General features: G+C 44.7%; 1 protein-coding gene across 6 annotated transcripts in view; it reads right to left on the bottom strand.

Annotated features, from left to right (window-relative positions):
- Positions 1-20,838, bottom strand: part of serac1 (serine active site containing 1) — a 204,481-nt gene that overhangs the window by 99,242 nt on the left and 84,401 nt on the right. For all 6 annotated transcript variants that reach the window (XM_080200300.1, XM_080200302.1, XM_080200304.1 and 3 more), the window contains 2 exons: positions 8,570-8,698; positions 494-607 (listed from right to left, as the gene is read on the bottom strand). In XM_080200300.1, the coding sequence (XP_080056426.1) occupies positions 494-607; positions 8,570-8,698 (243 nt within the window). The remainder of the gene's footprint in view (positions 1-493; positions 608-8,569; positions 8,699-20,838) is intronic.

Below are 20,838 nucleotides of genomic sequence, written 5' to 3'. Positions count from 1 at the left end.
ATCTCTCCATTGCTGTATAAATGAGGTCACCGGTGTCCTTTACAGGAAAGCCCATTATTATGCCAGGTTTGCTCTGGAAGAGGATAACCAGGCTCAAATATTTACTGGCTTTGCAGCTATCTCAGGCTCCTCAAGAATTCAGGATACAATAGACTGCACTCATGTGGCTATACGGGACCTATGGCTGCAGACCCTAATGTTTATTAGCCTCAAGCTCATATTCCTTCAATGTGCAACTGTACTTGTGAACTATTGAGCACTGGTATGAAATTAATCCAGGCTCAAAAGAAATTCAAATAATATAACAAATAGATAACTTCTCTTATTCTTCCATTCTATTTATTAATCATTCACACATTGCTTGATGACAGATAATTTAGATAGTGGAATGTTCAATTGTTAATTACCAAGATCATCACACATATAAATAGAAGCGTTTTAACTCGAGAAAATGAAATATTTTGGTTCAGAGCCTTAACAAAAAAAAAGTTACCTTAGAATGTTTAGCAAGGGCTTGCAGACAAAATGATTCAACCTTTTCAGATGGAACAGAACTTAGATTCTGTGCGTAAGGAAGCCCATTTCCCCCAAAACACCACAAGCCTCCCTGAAACAAAAAAAATACATAACAAGAGTCAGGTCCTCTATGCACCCGTAATGCCATAGCATTCTCTTCTAATACAATATAGCTTTTTAAAAAAATGAATCCTGTATCTTTATGCATGTTGCTCTTGAATCATGAAGCACTTTGCATCATTTAAATTAGAAAATAAAGGTGATCTATGCAAGTATCTTCTCCCATACATCTCAGGAAGCTGGGTGCCGACTTTCTCACCAAATTATCTTCCTTCCTGCTTAGCATTACCCCAGAATGGCTTTGATAGGGTCAGAAACTGAGTGGAAAATCCAAAATACAAATACTGCAGAGTGCCACGATGACCCCTTTGGGTTCCCTATGAACGATAAATGTTTCTGCAAAATGTTTGTAGCAATTATGTGTATGAGCAGGTAAAGTCAAATTATACCTGCTTATGCCACAATGATGTGGAGATGCTAGCGTTGGACTCGGGTAAACACAGTAAGACGTCTCACAACACTGGGTTAAAATTCAACAGGTTTATTTGGTAGCAAAAGCCACTAGCTTTCGGAGCGCTGCCCCTCCGTCAGGTAAGTGGGAGTTCTGTGCACAAACAGGGCATATAAAGACAACAAATTCAATTTACAAAATAATAGCTGGAATGCGAGTCTTTACAGGTAATCAAGTCTTAAAGGTACAGACAATGTGACTGGAGAGAGCATTAAGCACAGGTTAAAGAGATGTGTATTGTTTCCAGAGGACTGTGAGAGTGGAGAAAGCAGGAAAGGATGTCCTGAGGCCTGGTACATTGGGAGACCATACAGAAGCTAAGGCAATGATGAATCAACACTTTTGTCTGGTCAGGGAGAGTGAGGAAGTGATAGAGAGGAGTTACAGGCAGGTGGTCACACTGGAGCCATGGGAGGCAGACAAGTGGGTCACGATTAGGAAGGGGAAGGGGAAAGGTCAGGTACGAAAGAGTACACAGTGGCTACGCCCCTTAACAATAAGTACTCCTGTTTGAGTACTGTTGGGGGGGGACAGCCTACCTGGGGAAGCAACAGTGGTGGTGCCTCTGGCACAGAGTCCAGCACTGTGGCTCAGAAGGGTAGGGAAAGGAGGAGGAAGGCAGTAGTGATAGGGGACTCTATAGTGAGGAGGTCAGACAGGCAATTCTGCGGACGCAGTCAAGAAACTCGGATGGTAGTTTGCCTCCCTGGTGCCAGGTTCTGGGATGTTTCTGATCGTGTCCAAGATATCCTGAAGTGGGAGGGAGAACAGCCAGAGGTCACGGTACATTTTGGTACCAATGCCATAGGTAAAAAAAGGGAAGAGGTCCTGAAAGAAGAATATAGGGAGTTAGGAAGGGAGTTGAGAAGAAGGACTGCAAAGGTAGTAATCTCGGGATTACTGCCTGTGCCACGAGACAGTGAGAGTAGGAATGGAATGAGGTGGAAGATAAATGCATGGCTAAGGGATTGGAGCAGGGGGCAGGGATTCAGGTTTCTGGATCATTGTGGCCTCTTTTGGGACAGGTGTGACCTGTACAAAAAGGACAGGTGGCACTTGAATCCCAGGGGGACCAATATCCTGGCGGGGAGGTTTGCTAAGGCTACTGGGAAGAGTTTAATCTAGAAATGTTGTGGGGTGGGAATCGAATTGAAGTGACTGGGAGAGAGGAGGTTAGCTCACAAATAGAGAAAGCTTCTCGACATGTGAGTGTGAGAGGGAGGATAGGCAGGTGATAGAGAAGGGAAGCGCTCAGACCGAAGGTTTGAGATGTGTCTATTTTAACACAAGGAGTGTTGTGAACAAAGTGGATGAGCTTAAAGCGAGGATCACTACTTGAAAATGTGATCTGGTGGCCATTACAGAGACTTGGATGACTCAGAACAGGACTGGTTACTTCAAGTGCCAGGTTTCAGATGTTTCAGAAGGTAAAGGGAGGGAGGCAAAAGAGGTGGGGGAGCGGCACTGTTGATCAGAGATAGTGTCACGGCTGTAGAAAAGATGGACGCCATGGAGGGATTCTCTACAGAGTCTCTGCAGGTGGAGGTTAGGAACAGGAAGGAGTGAATAACTTTACTGGGTATTTTCTATAGGCCACCCAATAATAACAGGGATGTTGAGGAGCAGATTGGGAAGCAGATCCTGGAAAGGTGTAATAATAAGAGTTGTCGTGATGGGAGATTTTAATTTCCTAAATATTGATTAGAATCTCCCAAGGGTAAGAGGTTTAGATGGGGAGGAGTTTGTTAGGTGTGTTCAGGAGAGTTTCTTGACACAGTATGTGGATAAGCCTACAAGGAAAAGCTGTACTTGATTTGGCATTGGGAAATGTACCTGGTCAGGTGTCAGGTCTCTCAGTGGGAGAGCGTTTTGGAGTACTGATCATAATTCTGTCTCATTTACACTAGCATTGGAGAGAGTAGGGTCAGACAAGTTAGAAAAGTGTTTAACTGGAGAAAGGGGAATTATGAGGCTATCAGGCAGGAAATTAGAGGCATAAATTGGAAAGAGGCTTTCTCAGGGAGATGTACGGAAGAAATGTGGCAAATTTTCAGGGAATATTTGCTGGAATTTTGTATAGCAACATTCCAATGAGACAGGGAAGTTATGGCAGGTTACAGGAACCATGGTGTACAAAGGCTGTAATAAATCTAGTCAAGGAGAAAAGAAAAGCTTACAAAAGGTTCAGAGAGCTAGGTAATGTTAGAGATCTAGAAGAGTATACGGCTAATAGGAAGGATCTTAAGAAGGAAATTAGGAGAGCCAGATGGGGTCATGAGAAGGCCGTGGCAGGAGGGTTAAGGAAAGCCCCAAGGCATTCTACAAGTGTGTGAAGAGCAAGAGGATAAGACGTGAACGAATAGGACCTATCAAGTATGACGATGGGAAAGTTTGTATGGAACTGGAAGAAATAGCAGAGGTACTTAATGAATACTTTACTTCAGTATTCACTATGGAAAAGGATCTTGGTGGTTGTAGTGCAGACTTGCAGTGGGCAGAAAAGCTTGAGCATGTAGATATTAAGAAAGAGGATGTATTGGAGCTTTTGAAAAGCATCAAGTTAGGTAAGTCGCCGGGACTGGATGGGATGTACTTCAGGCTATTGTGGGAGGCAAGGGAGGAGATTGCTGAGTCTCTGGTGACGATCTTTGCATCATCAATGGAGTCGGGTCAGGTTCCGGAGGATTGCGGATGTTGTTCCTTTATTCAACAAAGGGAGTAGAGATAGTCTGGAAATTATAGACCAGTGAGTCTAACATAAGTGGTTGGTAAGTTGATGAAGATCCTGAGAGGCAGGATTTATTGACATTTGGAGAGGTATAATATGATCAAGAATAGTCAGCAAGGCTTTGTCAAAGGCAGATCATGCGTTACGAGCCTGATTGAATTTTTTGAAGATGTGACTAAACACATTGATGTAGGAAGAGCAGTAGACGTAGTATATGTGGACTTCAGCAATTCATTTGATAAGGTACCCCCTGCAAGGCTTATTGAGAAAGTGAGGGGGCATGGGATCCAAGGGGACATTGCTTTGTGGATCCAGAACTGGCTTGCCCACAAAAGGCAAAGAGTGGTTATAGATGGGTCATATTCTGCATGGAGGTCGGTCAGCAGTGGAGTGCCCTAGGGATCTGTTCTGGGACCCTTACTCTTTGTGATTTTTATAAATGACCTGGATGATGAAGTGGAGGGATGGGTTGGTAAGTTTGCTGATGACACAAAGGTTGGAGGTGTTGTGGATAGTGTGGAGGGATGTCAGAAGTTGCAGCGAGACATTGATAGGACACAAGACTGGGCGGAGAAGTGGCAGATGGAGTTCAGCCAAATGAATGTGAAGTGGTTCATTCTGGCAGGTCAAATAGGATGGCAGAATACAATATTAATGGTAGGACTCTTGGCAGCGTGGAAGATCAGAAAGATCTTGGGGTCTGAGTTCATAGGATGCTCAAAACAGCTGCTCAGGTTGAAACTGTGGTTAAGAAGGCGTGTGGTGTACTGGCCTTCATCAATCGAGGAATTGAGGTTAGGAGTCAAGAGATAATGTTGCAGCTATATATGACCCCGGTCAGACCCCACTTGGAGTACTGTGCTCAGTTCTGGTTGCCTCATTACAGGAAGGATGTGGAAGCCATAGAAAGGGTGCAGAGGAAATTTACAAGGATGTTGCCTGGATTGGGGAGCATCTGAATCCTTCCCCCTTGCAACATGTCTTAACCCATGCACTGATTCTCTGTATCTTCCTACTTTTATTTTCATGAGTGCATGATAGCAGCTGTATTCTAGAGATTACTACCTTGAAGATACAACTTCCTCTCTAACTCTTAAAAATATGACCATAGGATCCCAATACCTGCCCTCTTGTTGGTAACATGTATACAACAACTATTGGTTTACTCTCATCCTACTGCAGAATATTCCACAGGCTCTCAGTGATATCCTTTACTCTGGCACCAGAGAGGCAATACACCATGAGAGACTCAGAATGACCGTTACAGAAATGTCTGTTTCCCTAACAACTGAATCTTCTAACACAACATTATCTGGACTCTGTTGAAATAGAGTCATAGAGTTTTACAGCAAGAAAACAGGCCCTGCGGCCCAATTTGTCCATGCCGCCCAGTTTTTACCATTAAGCTAGTCCCAATTGCTGGTGTTTGGCCCATGTCCCTCTATACCACTCTTATCCACCTAACTGTGTAAATACTTATTAAAAGACAAAATTGTACCCGGCTGTACTACTACTTCCGGCATCTAGTTCCTGACACTCACAACTGAGTGTATGAAAAAAATCGCCCCTCTGGACCCTTTTGTATCTTTCCCCTTTCACCTTAAACCTTCTAGTTTTATTCTCCTCTACCGATGGGAAAAGATATTGACTAACTATTCTATCTATGCCCCTCATTATTTTATAGGCCTCCTTAAGATCACCCTTAAGTCTCCTATGCTCCAGGGGAAAAAGGCCTATCCTTACAACTCAAACCATCAATCCCAGTAGCATCCTAGTAAAACTTTTCTGCACTCTTTTTGGTTGTAATAATAATAACATCCTTTCTATAATAGGGTGACCAGAACTATGCACAGTATTCCAAGTTTGGCCTTACCAATGTCTTGTATAACTTCAACAAGACATCCCAACTCCTTTATTCAGTGTTCTGGCCAATGAAACCAAGCATGCCAAATGCCTTTTTCACCACTCTGTCCAACTATGATTTGATTTGATTTATTAGCATATAGTGAAAAGTATTGTTCCTTGCGCGCTACACAAAGTATACCATTCATAGAGAAGGGAACGAGAGAGTGCAGAATGTAGTGTTACAGGTATAGCTAGGGTGCAGAAAAAGATCAATTTAATGCAAGGTAGGTCCTTTCAAAAGTCTGATGGCAGCAGAGAAAAAGAAGTTCTTGAGTTGGCCGGTACATGACCTCAGACTTTTGCATCTTTTTCCCGATGGAAGATGATGGAAGAAAGAATGTCTAGGATGCGTGGGGTCCTTAATTATGCTGGCTGCTTTGCCGAGGCAGCGGGAAGTCATAGTCAATGGATGAGAGGTTGGTTTGCACGATGGATTGGACTACATTCATGACCTTTTGTAGTTTCTTGTGGTCTTGGGAGAGCAGGAGGCATACCAAGCTGTGATGCAACCAGAAAGAATGCTTTCTATGGTGCATCTGTAAAAGTTGGAGAGAGTTGACATGCCAAATTTCCTGAGTCTTCTGAGAAAGAAGAAAGTTCACCAACGCCTCTAGACTATAGTGTCAGCATGGGGGGGACCAGGACAGGTTGTTGGTGATCTGGACACCTAAAAACTCAAAACTCTTGACCCTTTCTACTTTGTCCCCATTGATGTAGATAGAGGCACGTTCTCCTTTATGCTTCCTGAAATCAATGACAATTTTCTTCATTTTGTTGACATTGAGGGAGAGATTATTGTCACTGCACCAGTTCATCAGATTCTCTATCTCACTGCTGTACTCTGTTGCACATTGTTTGAGTTCCGACCCATTGCACTGGTGTCATCAGCAAATGGGAAAATCACGTCAGTTGGAGGGAATTTGGCTACACAGCCATAGGTGTATAGATGTATAGTAGGGGACTGGGAACACATCCTTGTGAGGCATCGGCGTTGAGGATGATCATGGAGGAGGTATTGTTGCCTATCCTCACTGATTGCGGTCTGTGAGTTAGGAAATTCAGGATCCAGTCGCAAAGGGAGGAGCTGAGGCCCAGGCCCAGGCCACAGAGTTTGGAGGTGAGTTTCGTGAGAATAATGGTGTTGAAGGTTGAGCTGTAATCAATAAATTGGAATTTGACATAGATGTCTTTGTTATCTAGGTGTTCCAGAATTGAGTACAAGATCAGGCAAATGGCGTCTGCTGTGGACCTGTTGCGGCGATAGCAAACTGTAGTGGATCCAGGTAGTTTCGGGAGGCTGGAACTGATTCGTGTCATGATTAGCCTTTCAAAGGACTTCATGATGATGTCAGAGCCACTGGCCGATAGTCATTAAGGGATGCTGCTTGGTTCTTCCTAGGTAGCAGAAGGATGGTCATCTTCTTAAAGCAGATCAGGACCTCAGATTGTTGTAAAAAGAGGTTGAAGATGTCTGTGAATAACCCTGCCAGCTGATCTGCGCAGGGTCTGAGTCCTCATCTGGGTATTCCATCTGGGCCATTCGCTTTCCTTGGGCTGACCTTCCAGAAAACTACTGTGACATCTGCAGTGGTGACCCCAGATACAGGTTCATCCAGGTCTTCCAAGGTGGAGAGCATGCTCTCACTGACTTCTTGCTCAAAATGGGTGTAGGATGCATTGAGCTCATCAGGGAGGGGTGTGTTGGAGCCTGACTCCAGTTTCAAGAGTTATGAACCTGTATCACTAGATGTTTTTGTTCTATAACTCTCCCCAGTGCCCTATCATAACTGAGTAAGTCCTGCCCTGGTTCGATCTACCAAAATGCATCACCTCGCATTTATCTAAATTAAATTCATCTGCTATTCATCAGTCCATTGGCCCAATTGATCAAGATCCCATTGCATTCCTAGATAACCTTTTTCACTGTCCACTATGCCAGCAATCAGACTGGCAATTGTGGGAAATAAATTTGCTGAGCCATGGGAATAGGGGTCACTGGATTAGTCTACAAAAAGCCAGTATAGATTTGATGAGGTGAATGGCTTCCTTTCATATGGTGTGACACTATGTAGGCAAACTCAGTGTACGTTTTGTTTATGGTACAGTATGACAAACTATAACGAGACAAATATCCTGTTCACCTACTTTTACTGGTTGGTTAAGAAAAAGATATAGGCAATGGACTCGATAAATTCTCTGTTTTTTTTTAAAAAACTTGTGTCCTCGAATTTGGACTGCAACATCTATATGACTGTGAAAAACCATATTGATTTGGGGTGAACAGACAGACCTAAATATATAAATACTTGAAAGTGTCAGTACAGGTAGGTATGTGGATGGAGAAAGAAAGGCTGCTACAATGATTTAACAAAGTAATGGCAATAGTGGTTTTAAAATGGCTATTCTCATTGAGAGCTAAGCATGCTGGGATTTTTCGTAGAATAGAATTTTTCATAGAATCCCTACAGTACCGAAAGAGGCCATTCAGCCCATTAAGTCTGCACCAATCCCACCCAGGCCCTATCCCCTGGGTAAGGCAGCGGTGCTAACCACTGTGCCACTATGCCACCCCTACATGTTAAGTCATAATTACAGCTTGACTCCTTGTACTTCCTGAGCCAGGCTGGCACAAAGAAATTATTTCAAGTTGCGTGTCAGAGCTTAAAACAGTTTAACCTCATCTATTAGGGATTGCACAATTGCTGATGCAATGGTGTAACTCCAGGCCATTAGGGAGTTGTAAGCCTTAATAAACAACTAAAACCAGATATCATCTTGTCCTAAAGTAGTAAATTTTCCAGCAAAGTTGCAAAAGGATGACAGCATAGAACTGGATCTTTGAAGCTTACCCTCTGCGCTGACAAAGACTGATTACTTTCTCGTAGAGCAAGAGAAGTAAAGTACTGAACGCACTGATCCACTTCAGATTGTGGTAGGGAGGCCAGCAGACACCTTAGCTCATCTTCAATGCAGGAGTTCTACAAATAGGAAATAAACATGAGAACAGGACATGATTTTTATATAATTGTTCACAATTGTTGTTGTGTTGCTCACTGCAATGACACAAAAATCAATTCTAGTTGTTCACAATTGTTGTTCAGTGTTGCTCACAGCCATGATACAAAAATCAATTATACATAACCTTCAGGTTCTCACACTGAGTTTATCTGCAGAATTTTTACATGAATTGATCTACTTTTGGCATGGTTGGGGTGGAGTTGGGTGAGGGTTGCATATGGTCAGAATGGCTCCATTGTAAGTCTGCCACATAGCATAGGGCAAGTAGAAGGATGGATCCAATTGGGAATGTGGGAAAACTTCTCCTTACCATTGGTTCTCTCATGCTTCCCTGAAGGACATGAATGAATACTGCAGGCTATGTATGTCAGAACATAAGTTTTGTCCACCACTGACAGGAGGAAAAGGCCAGCCTCTCAAATCAAACAGGTATGGCTAAAAGCAGCTAAAGAAATAAGGACAGGAAAGATGATTGGCATCCCATATTCAAATGCTGGCCTCCAGACTCTGCCTTTCACAGTATTCTGCTGTGCAGTATGTCTTAAAGCAACACATCTTGCACTCCACTCACTGCTCTCTCTCTCTTTCTCGGCATAACCTCATATTCCCATCTGAAGAGCCAACACTGATACAGTCACCTTATTGTCCTCTCACACCTATCTGTCATGGCCAGGTTCCATAGATTTTACCATTCATCCTCCCTGCACAATCTATTTCTCACACTCATAATCTCTGCTTCCTCTCCTTTCAGCAGACAGCATAGAATTCCAGGGACAGATAGACAATGGCTATCCAGTAATTTTCACTGATAACTGAGAGGCAGACTACAAGACCAGTGTCATTGGAGAGATGGGAGTTTCCCAGTTATCTGATATCACAATGCCCCATGACACAAACAATATCTTATGGATTTGCTGTAACCGCTAACTGATCATAGAATCCCACCCATGCCCGATCCCCATAAATGTATGAGCATCTGCATAATGATGACTTTGAGCCCTTTCCCCATGTTCGTTCTAAACAATATTTTTTCATTTCCCCAACAAACAAGGTTCTAAAGGGTCTTTGGATCGACACTAAGATTTTTCTAGCTGGGGAATCAGCAACATGGGGGCATGGTCTCAGGATGAAGAATTGACTATTTAGGAGTATTGTTAATCTCTGGAATTCCCTACCCCACAGGCTAGTGGATGTTCCATTATGGTGATTATTTGTATCTGAGAAAGCTGGATGTTTTGGTCTCTCAGAGAATCAAAGGATATGGGGAATGGACAGGAAAGGGCTGTTGAAGCAGACAATTAGCCGTAAGTTCATCATTGACAAAGGCGGCTCAAGAGTCCATATGGCCTGTCATGAGACTTACAAAATGGTTGCAGGACAGTGAGAGGACATTTGGCCTACTGAATGAATGTCTGCTCTCTGCAAGGGCAACTCAGCTAATCTCACCTTTCCTCTCTGCCCTCCTTTCCCATAGTCCTGAAAATTTTCACGCCAATCTAATTCTCTTTTTAAAGCCACAATTCTATTTACCTCCAATGCAAACTCAGATAGTGCATTCTAGGTCCTAATCACTCATGGTATACAAGGTTTTACCTCATGGCACCTTTAATCCTTTATATATTCATCTTAAATCGGTGCCATCTGGTTCTTGCCCCTTCCACCAATGGAAGTTTCTTGGTATCTACTTTGTCTAAGACCCATCCTGATTTCGAACATCTTTATCAAATCACCTCTCAACCCTCTATTTTCTAAGGAAAGTAAATGCAGTTTCTCCAAATGATCCATGTAACCGAAGTCCCCATCCCTGGAAATATTCCCAACAATCTTTTCTGCACTTTTTCTAAAGACTCACATCCTTCCTAAAGAGAAGTGTCCAGAATTGGACATGATACTTCAATTGAGGCCTAACCAGAGTTTTATAAATATGTTTAAGAACTATATTTTTGAACTTTAAGCCTCTATACACCCCAGGGCCCCATGTACGCCATTTTAACCATTTTATCAATCAATCTGCCTTGCTACCATCGATGATCACTGCATATATACTACACATGGTCTCACTGGTCCTGCACTCCCTTTTATGACTATGCCTTGTTTCATACGACTTTCTACCAAAATGTATCACTTCACACTTGTCTGCATTCCATCTCATCTGCCAAGTCTCTACCTATACCACCTGCTGATGCATGTCCTGATGAAGCTTATCACTGTTCTCCTGTTCATAGAACATAGAACATTACAGCGCGGAACAGGCCCTTCGGCCCACAATGTTGCGCCGACCAGTCTTATTTTTAAAAAAAAACACTTTCAAATTTGGTGTCATCAGAAAATTATACTCTATACATCCAAGAGTAGGTCACTAAAATGCAGCTAGAAAAGCATTAGTCTTAGTCCCTGGGCAACCCCAGCTCAAACCTTCCTCAATCTGAAAAACAACCGTTTAAAACTATAGTCTGTTTTTTCTCATTCTGTCAAATTAATGGCCAACCTTTCACTGTTCATTTTATTCCACACTTCAACTTCGTTGACAAATTTATTATTTGGCACTTTATAAACCGCCTTTTGGTAGTCCATATACATCATATCAACTGAATGACCCTCATCATCCCTTTCTGCTAACTCATTAAATAACTCAATCAAGTTAGTTCAACATGATTTGCCTTTAACAAATCAACTCAGGCTTTCCAGAATTAATTCACATTTGTCCAAATGACTATTAATTTTTGTCCCAAAAACTTATCAAAAACATTTCCCACCAACAGAGCTAAACTGATTAGCTATAGTTGTTCAGTTTAACTGCACACCTTTTTCGAATAAAAGTGTGAGACTGCAATTCTCCGATCATCTAGCACCACCCCATATCTAAGGAGGATTGGAAAGTTGTAGCCAGTGCTGCTGCAATATCCACTGTTGCAAAGTTGAGTTTGTGAAGTTGGAATTTGATGTTGATAAAGATGTAAAAATTTGTAAAAATGCTAGGAGGGGGGAAAACATTGTGTGATTCTTTTAGAAGCTGGTGTTTGTTTCAATGCTTGGAGGTTTAAGATGCAAAGTACACAGAATCCAAGCTGAAACATTTTGTATCAAAAAGTCAAGGAGTAGTTTTGACAGGACAACCTGTTTTTTTTAAATTTTGCCCGATCAATTTAAAGCAGACACTCAGCTACTGGAAACCTACAATCTTTAAATTTGATAGTGTTGACAAAATCAGACCAATTTGATCATAGAAAAATGGATAGGTCATCACAGGTATAAAAAAGAATGCAAAAACAGGAGACAGCAACTGCCACCTCTCAAGTCTCGAGGAGACAGCAGCTCTTCAACCTGCCAGCTTCAGATATCTTTTAAGAGAATGCACCATTTAACCAGTGAAAGTCAAGTCACCCTGATCAGCACCTATGCCCCCACAACGAACAACCCAAACGAGATGAAAGACAAATCCTATGAAGAACTAGACACCCTACTATCAGCAGTGAGCAGTACCAACAAGCTGATCTTGCTTGGCGATTTCAATGCAAGAGTAGGGTGTGACTCTGCAATTTGACAGGGAGTCATTGGGAGGCATGGAGTGGGCAAGCATAACAGTAACGGCCTAATCTTAATAAAGACCTGTGCAGCACATGACTCCTCATCACCAACATAACCTTCCGTCTGCCTACCTGTAACAAGACTTCCTGGGTGCACCCCTGCTCTAAGCATTGGCATCTTATCAACTATGTCATTGTCAGGAAAAAAGACAGGCAGGATGTCAGAGTGACCAAGGCCATGTGTGGTTCTGACTGCTGGACAGATCACAGGCTCATTGTCTCCAAAGTGAGGCTCCGCATCAGACCCAAGAGGCGACACAAGGAAGCAAGGTTATGAAAAGAATCAATGCAGCCAAGCTAAAGAACCCCAGCATAGCTTCAGCACTGGCTAAAGACTTAGAAATCAAGCTTGCTGACTTACACTTTGCAGGCAAGCGCTGAGGATGACTGGGAACGCTTCAGGGATGCTGTCCATTCATCTGCACTGAAGATGCTCGTGCCCTCTACCCGCAAGCAGCATGACTGATTTGATGAGAATGATGAGGAGAGATACAGGCTCTACTTGTTGAAAAGCACCATCTTCATTGGGCCTATCAGAACGATCCAAAATCAGCTGCCAAGAAAAATGCTTTTACCAGTGCTCGCAGGACAGTCCAGAATAAACTGCGTAAAATGCAGGATGCCTGGCTGAGCGCCAAGGCAGATGAAATACAGGGATACACTGACAGAAACGACTTGAAACGGTTCTATGAAGCCCTCAACACTCTCTACGGACCTCAATCTCTTGGGAGCTCCCCCCTCCTGAGTACAGATGGTACAACTCTCATTACAGAGAGGGCTCAGATCCTGCAGAGAAGGGCTGAACGTTCTGAATCCGTCGTCAACCGACCATCATCTATTAACAATAAGGCAATAGACCAGATTCCCCAGGTCAATATCAACAGTGCCATGGATGACCCACCGTTAGTAGCCGAAGTCACGAAAGCTGTCAGCCAGCTAGCCAGTGGCAAAGCCCCAGGGGCAAATGCCATACCTGCAGAGATTTACAAAGCTGCTGGTCCTTACTTACTGAGAAGCTCATCGAGTTGTTCTGGTCCTTTTGGAAGCAAGGATCCATTCCTCAGGAGCTTAAAGATGCTTCCATCGTACACCTCTTCAAGAGGGAGGGCAATTGGCAAGTATGCAACAACCACCGAGGAATCTCGCTGCTCTCCATCACAGTAAAAACCCTCGCAAGAGTCCTGCTAAATTGTCTGGTCACTCATTTGGAACTGGGCCTGCTTCCACAGTTTGGAAGCGTGCCAACTTCAGGAAAAGTGTCAGGAGTAGAATTGCAAGTTCCATACAACCTTTGTTGACCTCGCAAAAGCCTTCGACACTGTCAGCCGACAAGGCCTGTGGAAGATCATGTTAAAGTTCAGCTGCCCCCCCCAAATTCATTCAGATGGTATGCTAGTTCCATGATGGCATGATGGCCAGAGTACTGAATGGCAGAGAATCCTCTGAGGCATTCTGAGTCACCAATGGCATCAAACAGGGCTGTGTGCTCACACCCACGCCGTTCAGCATGATGTTTACTGCCTTGCTGAATTATGCCTTCCAGGACAGTGTTGCTGGAATCAGCCTCAAGTACAGAGTGGATGGGAAGCTCTTCAACCTGAGGAGACTTCAAGCTATTACCAAAGTGAAAGAGACTGTTCTGAGATTTCCTCTTTGCTGATGACTGCGCCCTGTATGCTGGCTCAGAGCCAGAGATGCAAGTCAGTATGGACAAATTTTCCATGGCTTGTGACAACTTTGGACTCACCATCAATATTAAAAAGACCGAAGTCATGCACCAGCCTGCTCCTCATGCACTGTACACAGAACCCATAATCACAATCAAAGGGCAAAAACTACAGGCAGTAGACCAGTTCACTTATCTTGGCAGCACTCTCTCCCGAGCAGTAACTATTGATACAGAAGTTAACTGCAGAATAGCAAAGGCAAGTTCTGCCTTCAGTAGACTGCACTCCACTATATGGGAACGTCGAGGAGTCAGCCCAGCAACAAAACTGAAGGTCTACAGAGCCGTGGTATTTACTACCCTCCTGTATGCCTGTGAAACGTGGACTGTGTATCGAAGGCATGCAAGACAGCTCAATCATTTCCACATGACTTGCCTTTGCAGAATATTACGCATCAGATAGCAAGTACCAGACACTGAAGTTCTCTCTAGAGCAAGTCCACCATCACTCCACACACTGCTGATCAGAGCAAGACCCGATGGGCAGGTCATGTCATCGGTATGCTGGACGAGCACATACCCAAGTAACTCCTTTTTGGGGAACTCTCTGCAGGTAGACACTCACAAGCAAAGACACACTCAAGGCCTCCCTGAATCACCTGACATAGAGACCATCTGGGAATCGCTGGCACAAAACCGCCCTACCTGGTGCTGCCTCATTCACAAGCGCTGTCAAGCTTATGAAGCAAGGTGCATTGCTGAAGCACAACTTAAGCGCGAGTTGCGAAAGTCCAGAGCCACCAGCACAACAACTACAGTGCCTACACAAGTCTGTCCAATACGTGCCAGGACATTCCATGCCTGAATTGGCCTGATCAGTCATCTTTGGACACACCATGTCCAGCCTCAAAATGACTAATGGTGTCGAGGTCCTCATTGACGACGATGGATGAACAACTAAATCTCACATTCACCTGCATTATATGCATCTCAACTTGTCCAAATAACACTGAAGCATCTCTGCATCCTCCTCACAGCTCACACGACTTTGTATCACCTTATCAAAAGTCTCCAGCAGGCTAGTTTTACATAATTTTCCCTTAATTAATCTGTGCTGAGTTTCCTTAAAGTGCACTTGCCCCAACTGACAATTAACTTTGACCTAAAGTATATCTAGAAGCTTCCCAACCATCAAGGCTACTGCTTTAAGAATTCCAAGGGAGTGGATAGCAGGGAGTTGTGGGGAGCAGGCTTTAAAACAGCGCCAGGTTTAAAAGGAGGCCTGGTGTAGACAGCGGGCAGCGTCGGAGTGGGCAGCGGAGTGAGAGGGAAGCAGAGTGAGCTACTAGGGCTTAGGAGCAAAAGGGCTAGGGAGAAAAAGGGTCAGGCAAGTCCGTGTTGAAATTTTCAATATTACTACAGTGAATAATGGAGGGGCATGTGATGTGTTGTTTCTGTATGATGTGGGAGCTGGTGGACCCCAGGGTCCTTCCCAGTGACCATGTCTGCAGTAAGTGCAGGTTGCTGGAGGAGCTCCAGCTCAAAGTAGATGAGCTGGCCTCTGAGCTACAGGCACTGAGGTTCATCAGGGGGAGACAGGGTGCCATTGTCAATGGGGTGCAAGTGACATCCACCCCCCCTAGACTGGCTAACTCTAAGGGTCAGGAACAAGAGGGGGCTGCTGAGAGGAGCAAGGAGGGTGGGGAGCGGAGCAAGGAGGGTGGGGAGCGGAGCAAGGAGGGTGGGGAGCGGATGCCTCAGCCTCTCAATCTGCATAACAGGTTTGAGGTTCTTGCTTCCAGTCTGGACGAGAATGAGGGAGGTGAGGTTGGTGAGCAAACTGCACACAGTACAGTGATGCAGACGCAGGATATAAGCAAAGAGGTGAAAAGAAACATAGTAGTAATTGGAGATAGTGGGGTTAAGGGTATTGACACTGTCCTTTGTCACAATGACAAAGTGCACAGAAGGGTGTGTTGTCTGCCTGGTGCTCGGGTCCGGGATGTCACATCTGGGCTGCAGAGGAACCTGGAGTGGGAGGGTGAGAATCCGGTCGTTGTGGTACATGTGGGTGCCAACGACGTAGGCAAAATGCGAACTGAGGATCTGGGGAGGGAGTATGAAAAGCTGGGAATGGAATTAAAAAGTAGAACCGACAAGGTGGTTATCTCTGGGCTACTGCCTGAACCGAGTGCAGACGGGTGTAAGGTTGATAAGATTAAGGAAGTGAATGGGTGGCTCAGGGATTGGTGTGGGAGGAATGGGTTTGAATTTATGGGGCATTGGCATCAGTATTGGGGTAGGTGGGACCTGTTCGGGTGGGATGGGGTTGGTCTGAACCGTGCTGGGACCACAGTCCTGGCGAATCATGTAAATAGGACTGTAGACAGGGCTTTAAACTAATGGGGGGGGGGGTTGGTGTGTGTGCGCGCGAGGGTAGGTGACGTTACAGGGTCTAAAGTTAAGGAGAGGGTACAGGTAAGGGAAGAGGCCGAGGATGTCCCAATAATAAAGGGAGTAGGGGGCGTGAGTATGGTTGGTGGCGTTCTGGCAAATAGGGTCCAGGTGAAGGCTGGGATGAAGGCACTTTATCTGAATGCACGAAGCATTCGGAATAAAGTGGATGAGCTGGTGGCGCAGATCAGCACAAATGGATATGATTTGGTGGCCATTACAGAGACGTGGCTGCAAGGTGACAGGGACTGGGAGCTGAATGTCCAGGGGTATCAAGTGTTTAGGAAGGATAGGTGGGAGGAAAAAGTGGGGGGGCGTGGCTCTGCTGATTAAGGATAGCATCAGGGTGGTAGCAAGGGATGATATAGGAACCAAAGAGCAGACAGTGGAATCGTTGTGGGTGGAGATTAGGAACAGCAAAGGGAGGAAGACGCTGGTGGGTGTCGTCTATAGGCCCCCGAATAATGATCTGGAGGAGGGGCGGGCCGTTAACACACAAATCAGTGCGGCGTGCAGGAATGGAACGGCGATAATTATGGGGGATTTCAATCTACATATTGATTGGTCGACCCATGTTGGACGCGGTGGGCTCGAGGAGGAGTTCTTGGAATGCTGCCGGGATAGTTTCCTTGAACAGTGTGTGTTGGAGCCAACGAGGGAGCGAGCTATCTTGGATCTGGTGTTATGTAATGAGGCGGGTAGAATTAGGGACCTTGTGGTGAAGGATCCTCTTGGGGAGAGTGATCATTGTATGGTGGAGTTTCTGGTGCAGATGGAGGAGGAGAAAGTGGGTTCCCGGACACGCGTCCTTTGTTTGAACAGAGGGGAGTACGGTAGGATGAGAGAAGAATTGGCGAATGTTGACTAGGGAGCGCGTTGGAAGGTAGGTCTGCTGAGGAGCAGTGGAGGATCTTTAAGGAGATCTTTCTTGGTGCTCAGCAGAAATTTATTCCGATGGTCAAAAAGGACCGTAGGAGGAGAGGTAATAAGCCGTGGATAATGAAGGAGGTGAAGGAAAGTGTTAAATTAAAAGCGGAGGCGTTTAGAGTAGCTAAGAGTAGCGGGCGAGAAGAGGATTGGGAGAGGTTTAAATGTCAACAAAGATTGACAAAGAAGTTGATAAAGAAGGGTAGGAGAAACTATGAAGCTGGGCTAGCGCTTAATATAAAAAAGGATAGCAAGAGTTTTAATAAATATATAAAAAGGAAGAGGCTGACTAGGGTGAACGTTGGACCCTTAGAGGATGAGACTTAGTGGTAGGGGATGGGGAAATGGCTGAGGTCTTGAATAACTTTTTTGTTTCGGTCTTCACGGAGGAGGTGGTGAATAATTTGCCGGGTGTTAGCGGTGGAAAGGTGGTAGGACTGGAGGGTCTCAATGACATTACTGTTACTAGAGAGGCGGTGATCGACAGACTGGAGGGACTGATTGTGGACAAGTCCCCAGGACCGGATGGAATGCATCCGAGGATTCTGAAAGAAATGGCGGAGGTGATAGTGGATGCCGTGGTGGTTATTTTCCAAACTTCGCTGGATTCCGGGGAAGTGCCGGAAGATTGGAAAATGGCTAATGTTACGCCGTTGTTTAAGAAGGGTGGCAGGCAAAGGACAGGGAATTATAGGCCGGTTAGTTTAACATCTGTTGTAGGTAAAATGTTAGAATCCGTCATCAAGGATGAAATAGCGAGGCATCTTGAGGGGAATTGCTTGATAGAGCAGACGCAGCACGGTTTCGTTAAGGGGAAGTCGTGTCTGACAAATTTATTGGAGTTCTATGAGGATGTGTCTAGGGCGGTGGATATAGGAGAGCTGGTGGATGTGGTCTTTCTTGATTTTCAGAAGGCGTTTGACAAGGTACCTCACAAGAGGTTATTGCAGAAGGTAAGGGGGCATGGAGTTGGGGGTAGTGTGTTAGCGTGGATAGAGGATTCGTTGTCAAATAGGAGGCAGAGAGTGGGGGTTAATGGGTGCTATTCGGATTGGCGGTTGGTGACTAGTGGAGTGCCCCAGGGGTCGGTGCTGGGGCCTCGGCTATTTACCATTTATATAGATGATCTGGAGGAGGGAACCGAGTGTATGGTGTCGAAATTTGCTGATGACACCAAGATTGGTGGAACGGCAAATTGCGCAGAGGATGTGGAGAGTCTGCAGAAGGATCTAGATAGGCTGGCAAATGAGCCAGGAACTGGCAAATGGAATTTAATGTTGGCAAGTGCGAGGTGGTCCACTTTGGTAGGAATAATGGTAGGAAGGACTATTACTTACGTGGCAAAAAACTGCAGCAGGCGACGATGCAGAGGGACCTCGGGGTCCTTGTGCATGAGTCGCAAAAACCCAGCCTGCAGGTGCAGCAGGTGGTCAGGAAGGCTAATGGGATGCTGGCCTTCATAGCGAGGGGGATTGAATATAAAAGTAGGGAGGTCTTGCTGCAGCTGTATAGGGCACTGGTGAGGCCACAGCTGGAGTACTGTGTGCAGTTTTGGTCGCCGTACTTACGCAAGGATATTTTGGCCTTGGAGGGAGTGCAGAGGAGGTTTACTAGGCTGATGCCGGAGTTGAGGGGGTTGAGCTATGAGGAGAGGCTGAATAAACTAGGCTTGTACTCGTTAGAGTTTAGAAGAATGAGGGGAGATCTCATTGAGACATATAAGATGATGAATGGGATGGATAGGATAGAGGTGGAGAGACTCTTCCTGCTCAGAAAGGACAGTAGGACTAGGGGGCACAGCCTCAACATAAAGGGGGGGTGGTTTAGAACGGAGTTGAGGAGGAACTTCTTCAAAGGGTGGTGAATCTCTGGAATTCTCTGCCCGTTGAAGTGGTGGAGGCTGCCTCGCTAAATATTTTTAAGACGCGGGTTGATGGGTTTTTGATGAACGAGGGGATTAAGGGTTATGGGGAGAGGGCGGGAATGTGGAACTGAGCCACGACAGATCAGCCATGATCTTATTGAATGGCGGGGCAGGCTTGAAGGGCTAGATGGCCTACTCCTGCTCCTATTTCTTATGTTCTTACGTTCTTATATGCAATTTTCCAAACTTCTGATACCACTGCTGAGTCTAGGGAAGACTGCAAAGTTACGGATCAGTGCCTCCGCAATTCGTCAATGCCAATTTTTACAAGATTAAGCCAGGTGTTTTGTGGGAAGTCTGGAATTGAAGATCTGGGCTGCAGAAGAATGACTGCAATTCCTTCTGCCCCCCTGGCTCAGTATACAGAACAGTAACAAACTGTTTTTGATCAGCTGCATCTATGGAGCAATTGGTTAGCATATTCAGTTGTTAAGCACAAGGTTGGTCACCCAGAAACTGCTTATTCTTCAAGCGATTGGTTCCATAGCTCAGAAGTTAGAGCACTAGCTTCATAAATCAGGCACTGAGTTCAATTCTCTCTGAAGCTTGTGATTGCAATTTAGCATGCTTGGTTAATTCAGTCACTACAGCATGAGACTCTTGATCTAAGTGGCTTGGTTTCATATCCCATGCTAAGCACTGTTGAGCAGAGCAGGCTTAAAGGGCTAAATAGCCTACTTCCGGTTTTAAGTTTTTATGAATGTAGACTAAGCCAGCCAATGACAGCAGATCTGGTGCCAGGAACACAAAATGAACTCTCTCAAATGAACTTCTCAGTGTGCTGTATTTTTTTCTTACACAAGAAAACCTTCAGAGGCAATCCAGTCATGTGACTTGAAAAGCCTAGGCAGGTTATTTATGTTTCCATGTTCTGTTTCAATTCTAAACTGTGACAGCCACAAAAAGCACACAGCACTTCATGTTCTTTTTGATATATGTAGGGTAGTTGCACTGCAGGTGAAGACCAATATTTAAGAAATTAATTTATTAAAATTCTTTTATGCAAATGTATTTCATGAAGTACATTTGTAAGATAAAACTCAATTGAAGACTTAGAGCAATAACACAATTGGCTTTAGATCTGAAAGCAGGATATAGGACTTGATGATTTATAGAGTCATAGAGGTTTACAGCATGTAAATAGGCCCTTTGGCCCAACCTGTCCATGCTGCCCTTTTTTTTAAACTACTAAGCTGGTCCCAATTGCCTATGTTTGGCCCCTATCTCTTTATACCCATCTTACCCATGTAACTGTCTAAATGCTTTTTAAAAGACAAAATTGTACCACCTCTGGCAGCTCATTCCTGACACTACCCTTGGTGTGAAAAAAAATGCCCCCCTGGACCTTTTTACATCTCTCCCCTCTCACTTTAAACCTATGCCCTCCAGTTTTAGACTCCCCTATCTTTTGGATAAGATGTTGACTACCTAGCTGATCTATGTCCCTTATTATGTTATAAACCTCTATGAGTACAGCTCTAGGTGTCCTATGCTCCAGGTTAATCCAGCCTCTCCTTACAACTCAAACCATTAAGTCCCAGT

This window comes from Carcharhinus amblyrhynchos, chromosome 12 (genome assembly GCF_965287045.1).
Source record: "Carcharhinus amblyrhynchos chromosome 12, sCarAmb.v2.hapA, whole genome shotgun sequence".
NCBI lineage: Eukaryota > Metazoa > Chordata > Chondrichthyes > Carcharhiniformes > Carcharhinidae > Carcharhinus > Carcharhinus amblyrhynchos.
Note: the sequence above shows the minus strand (reverse complement) of the source record. Positions and strands in the feature narration are given on the sequence as shown.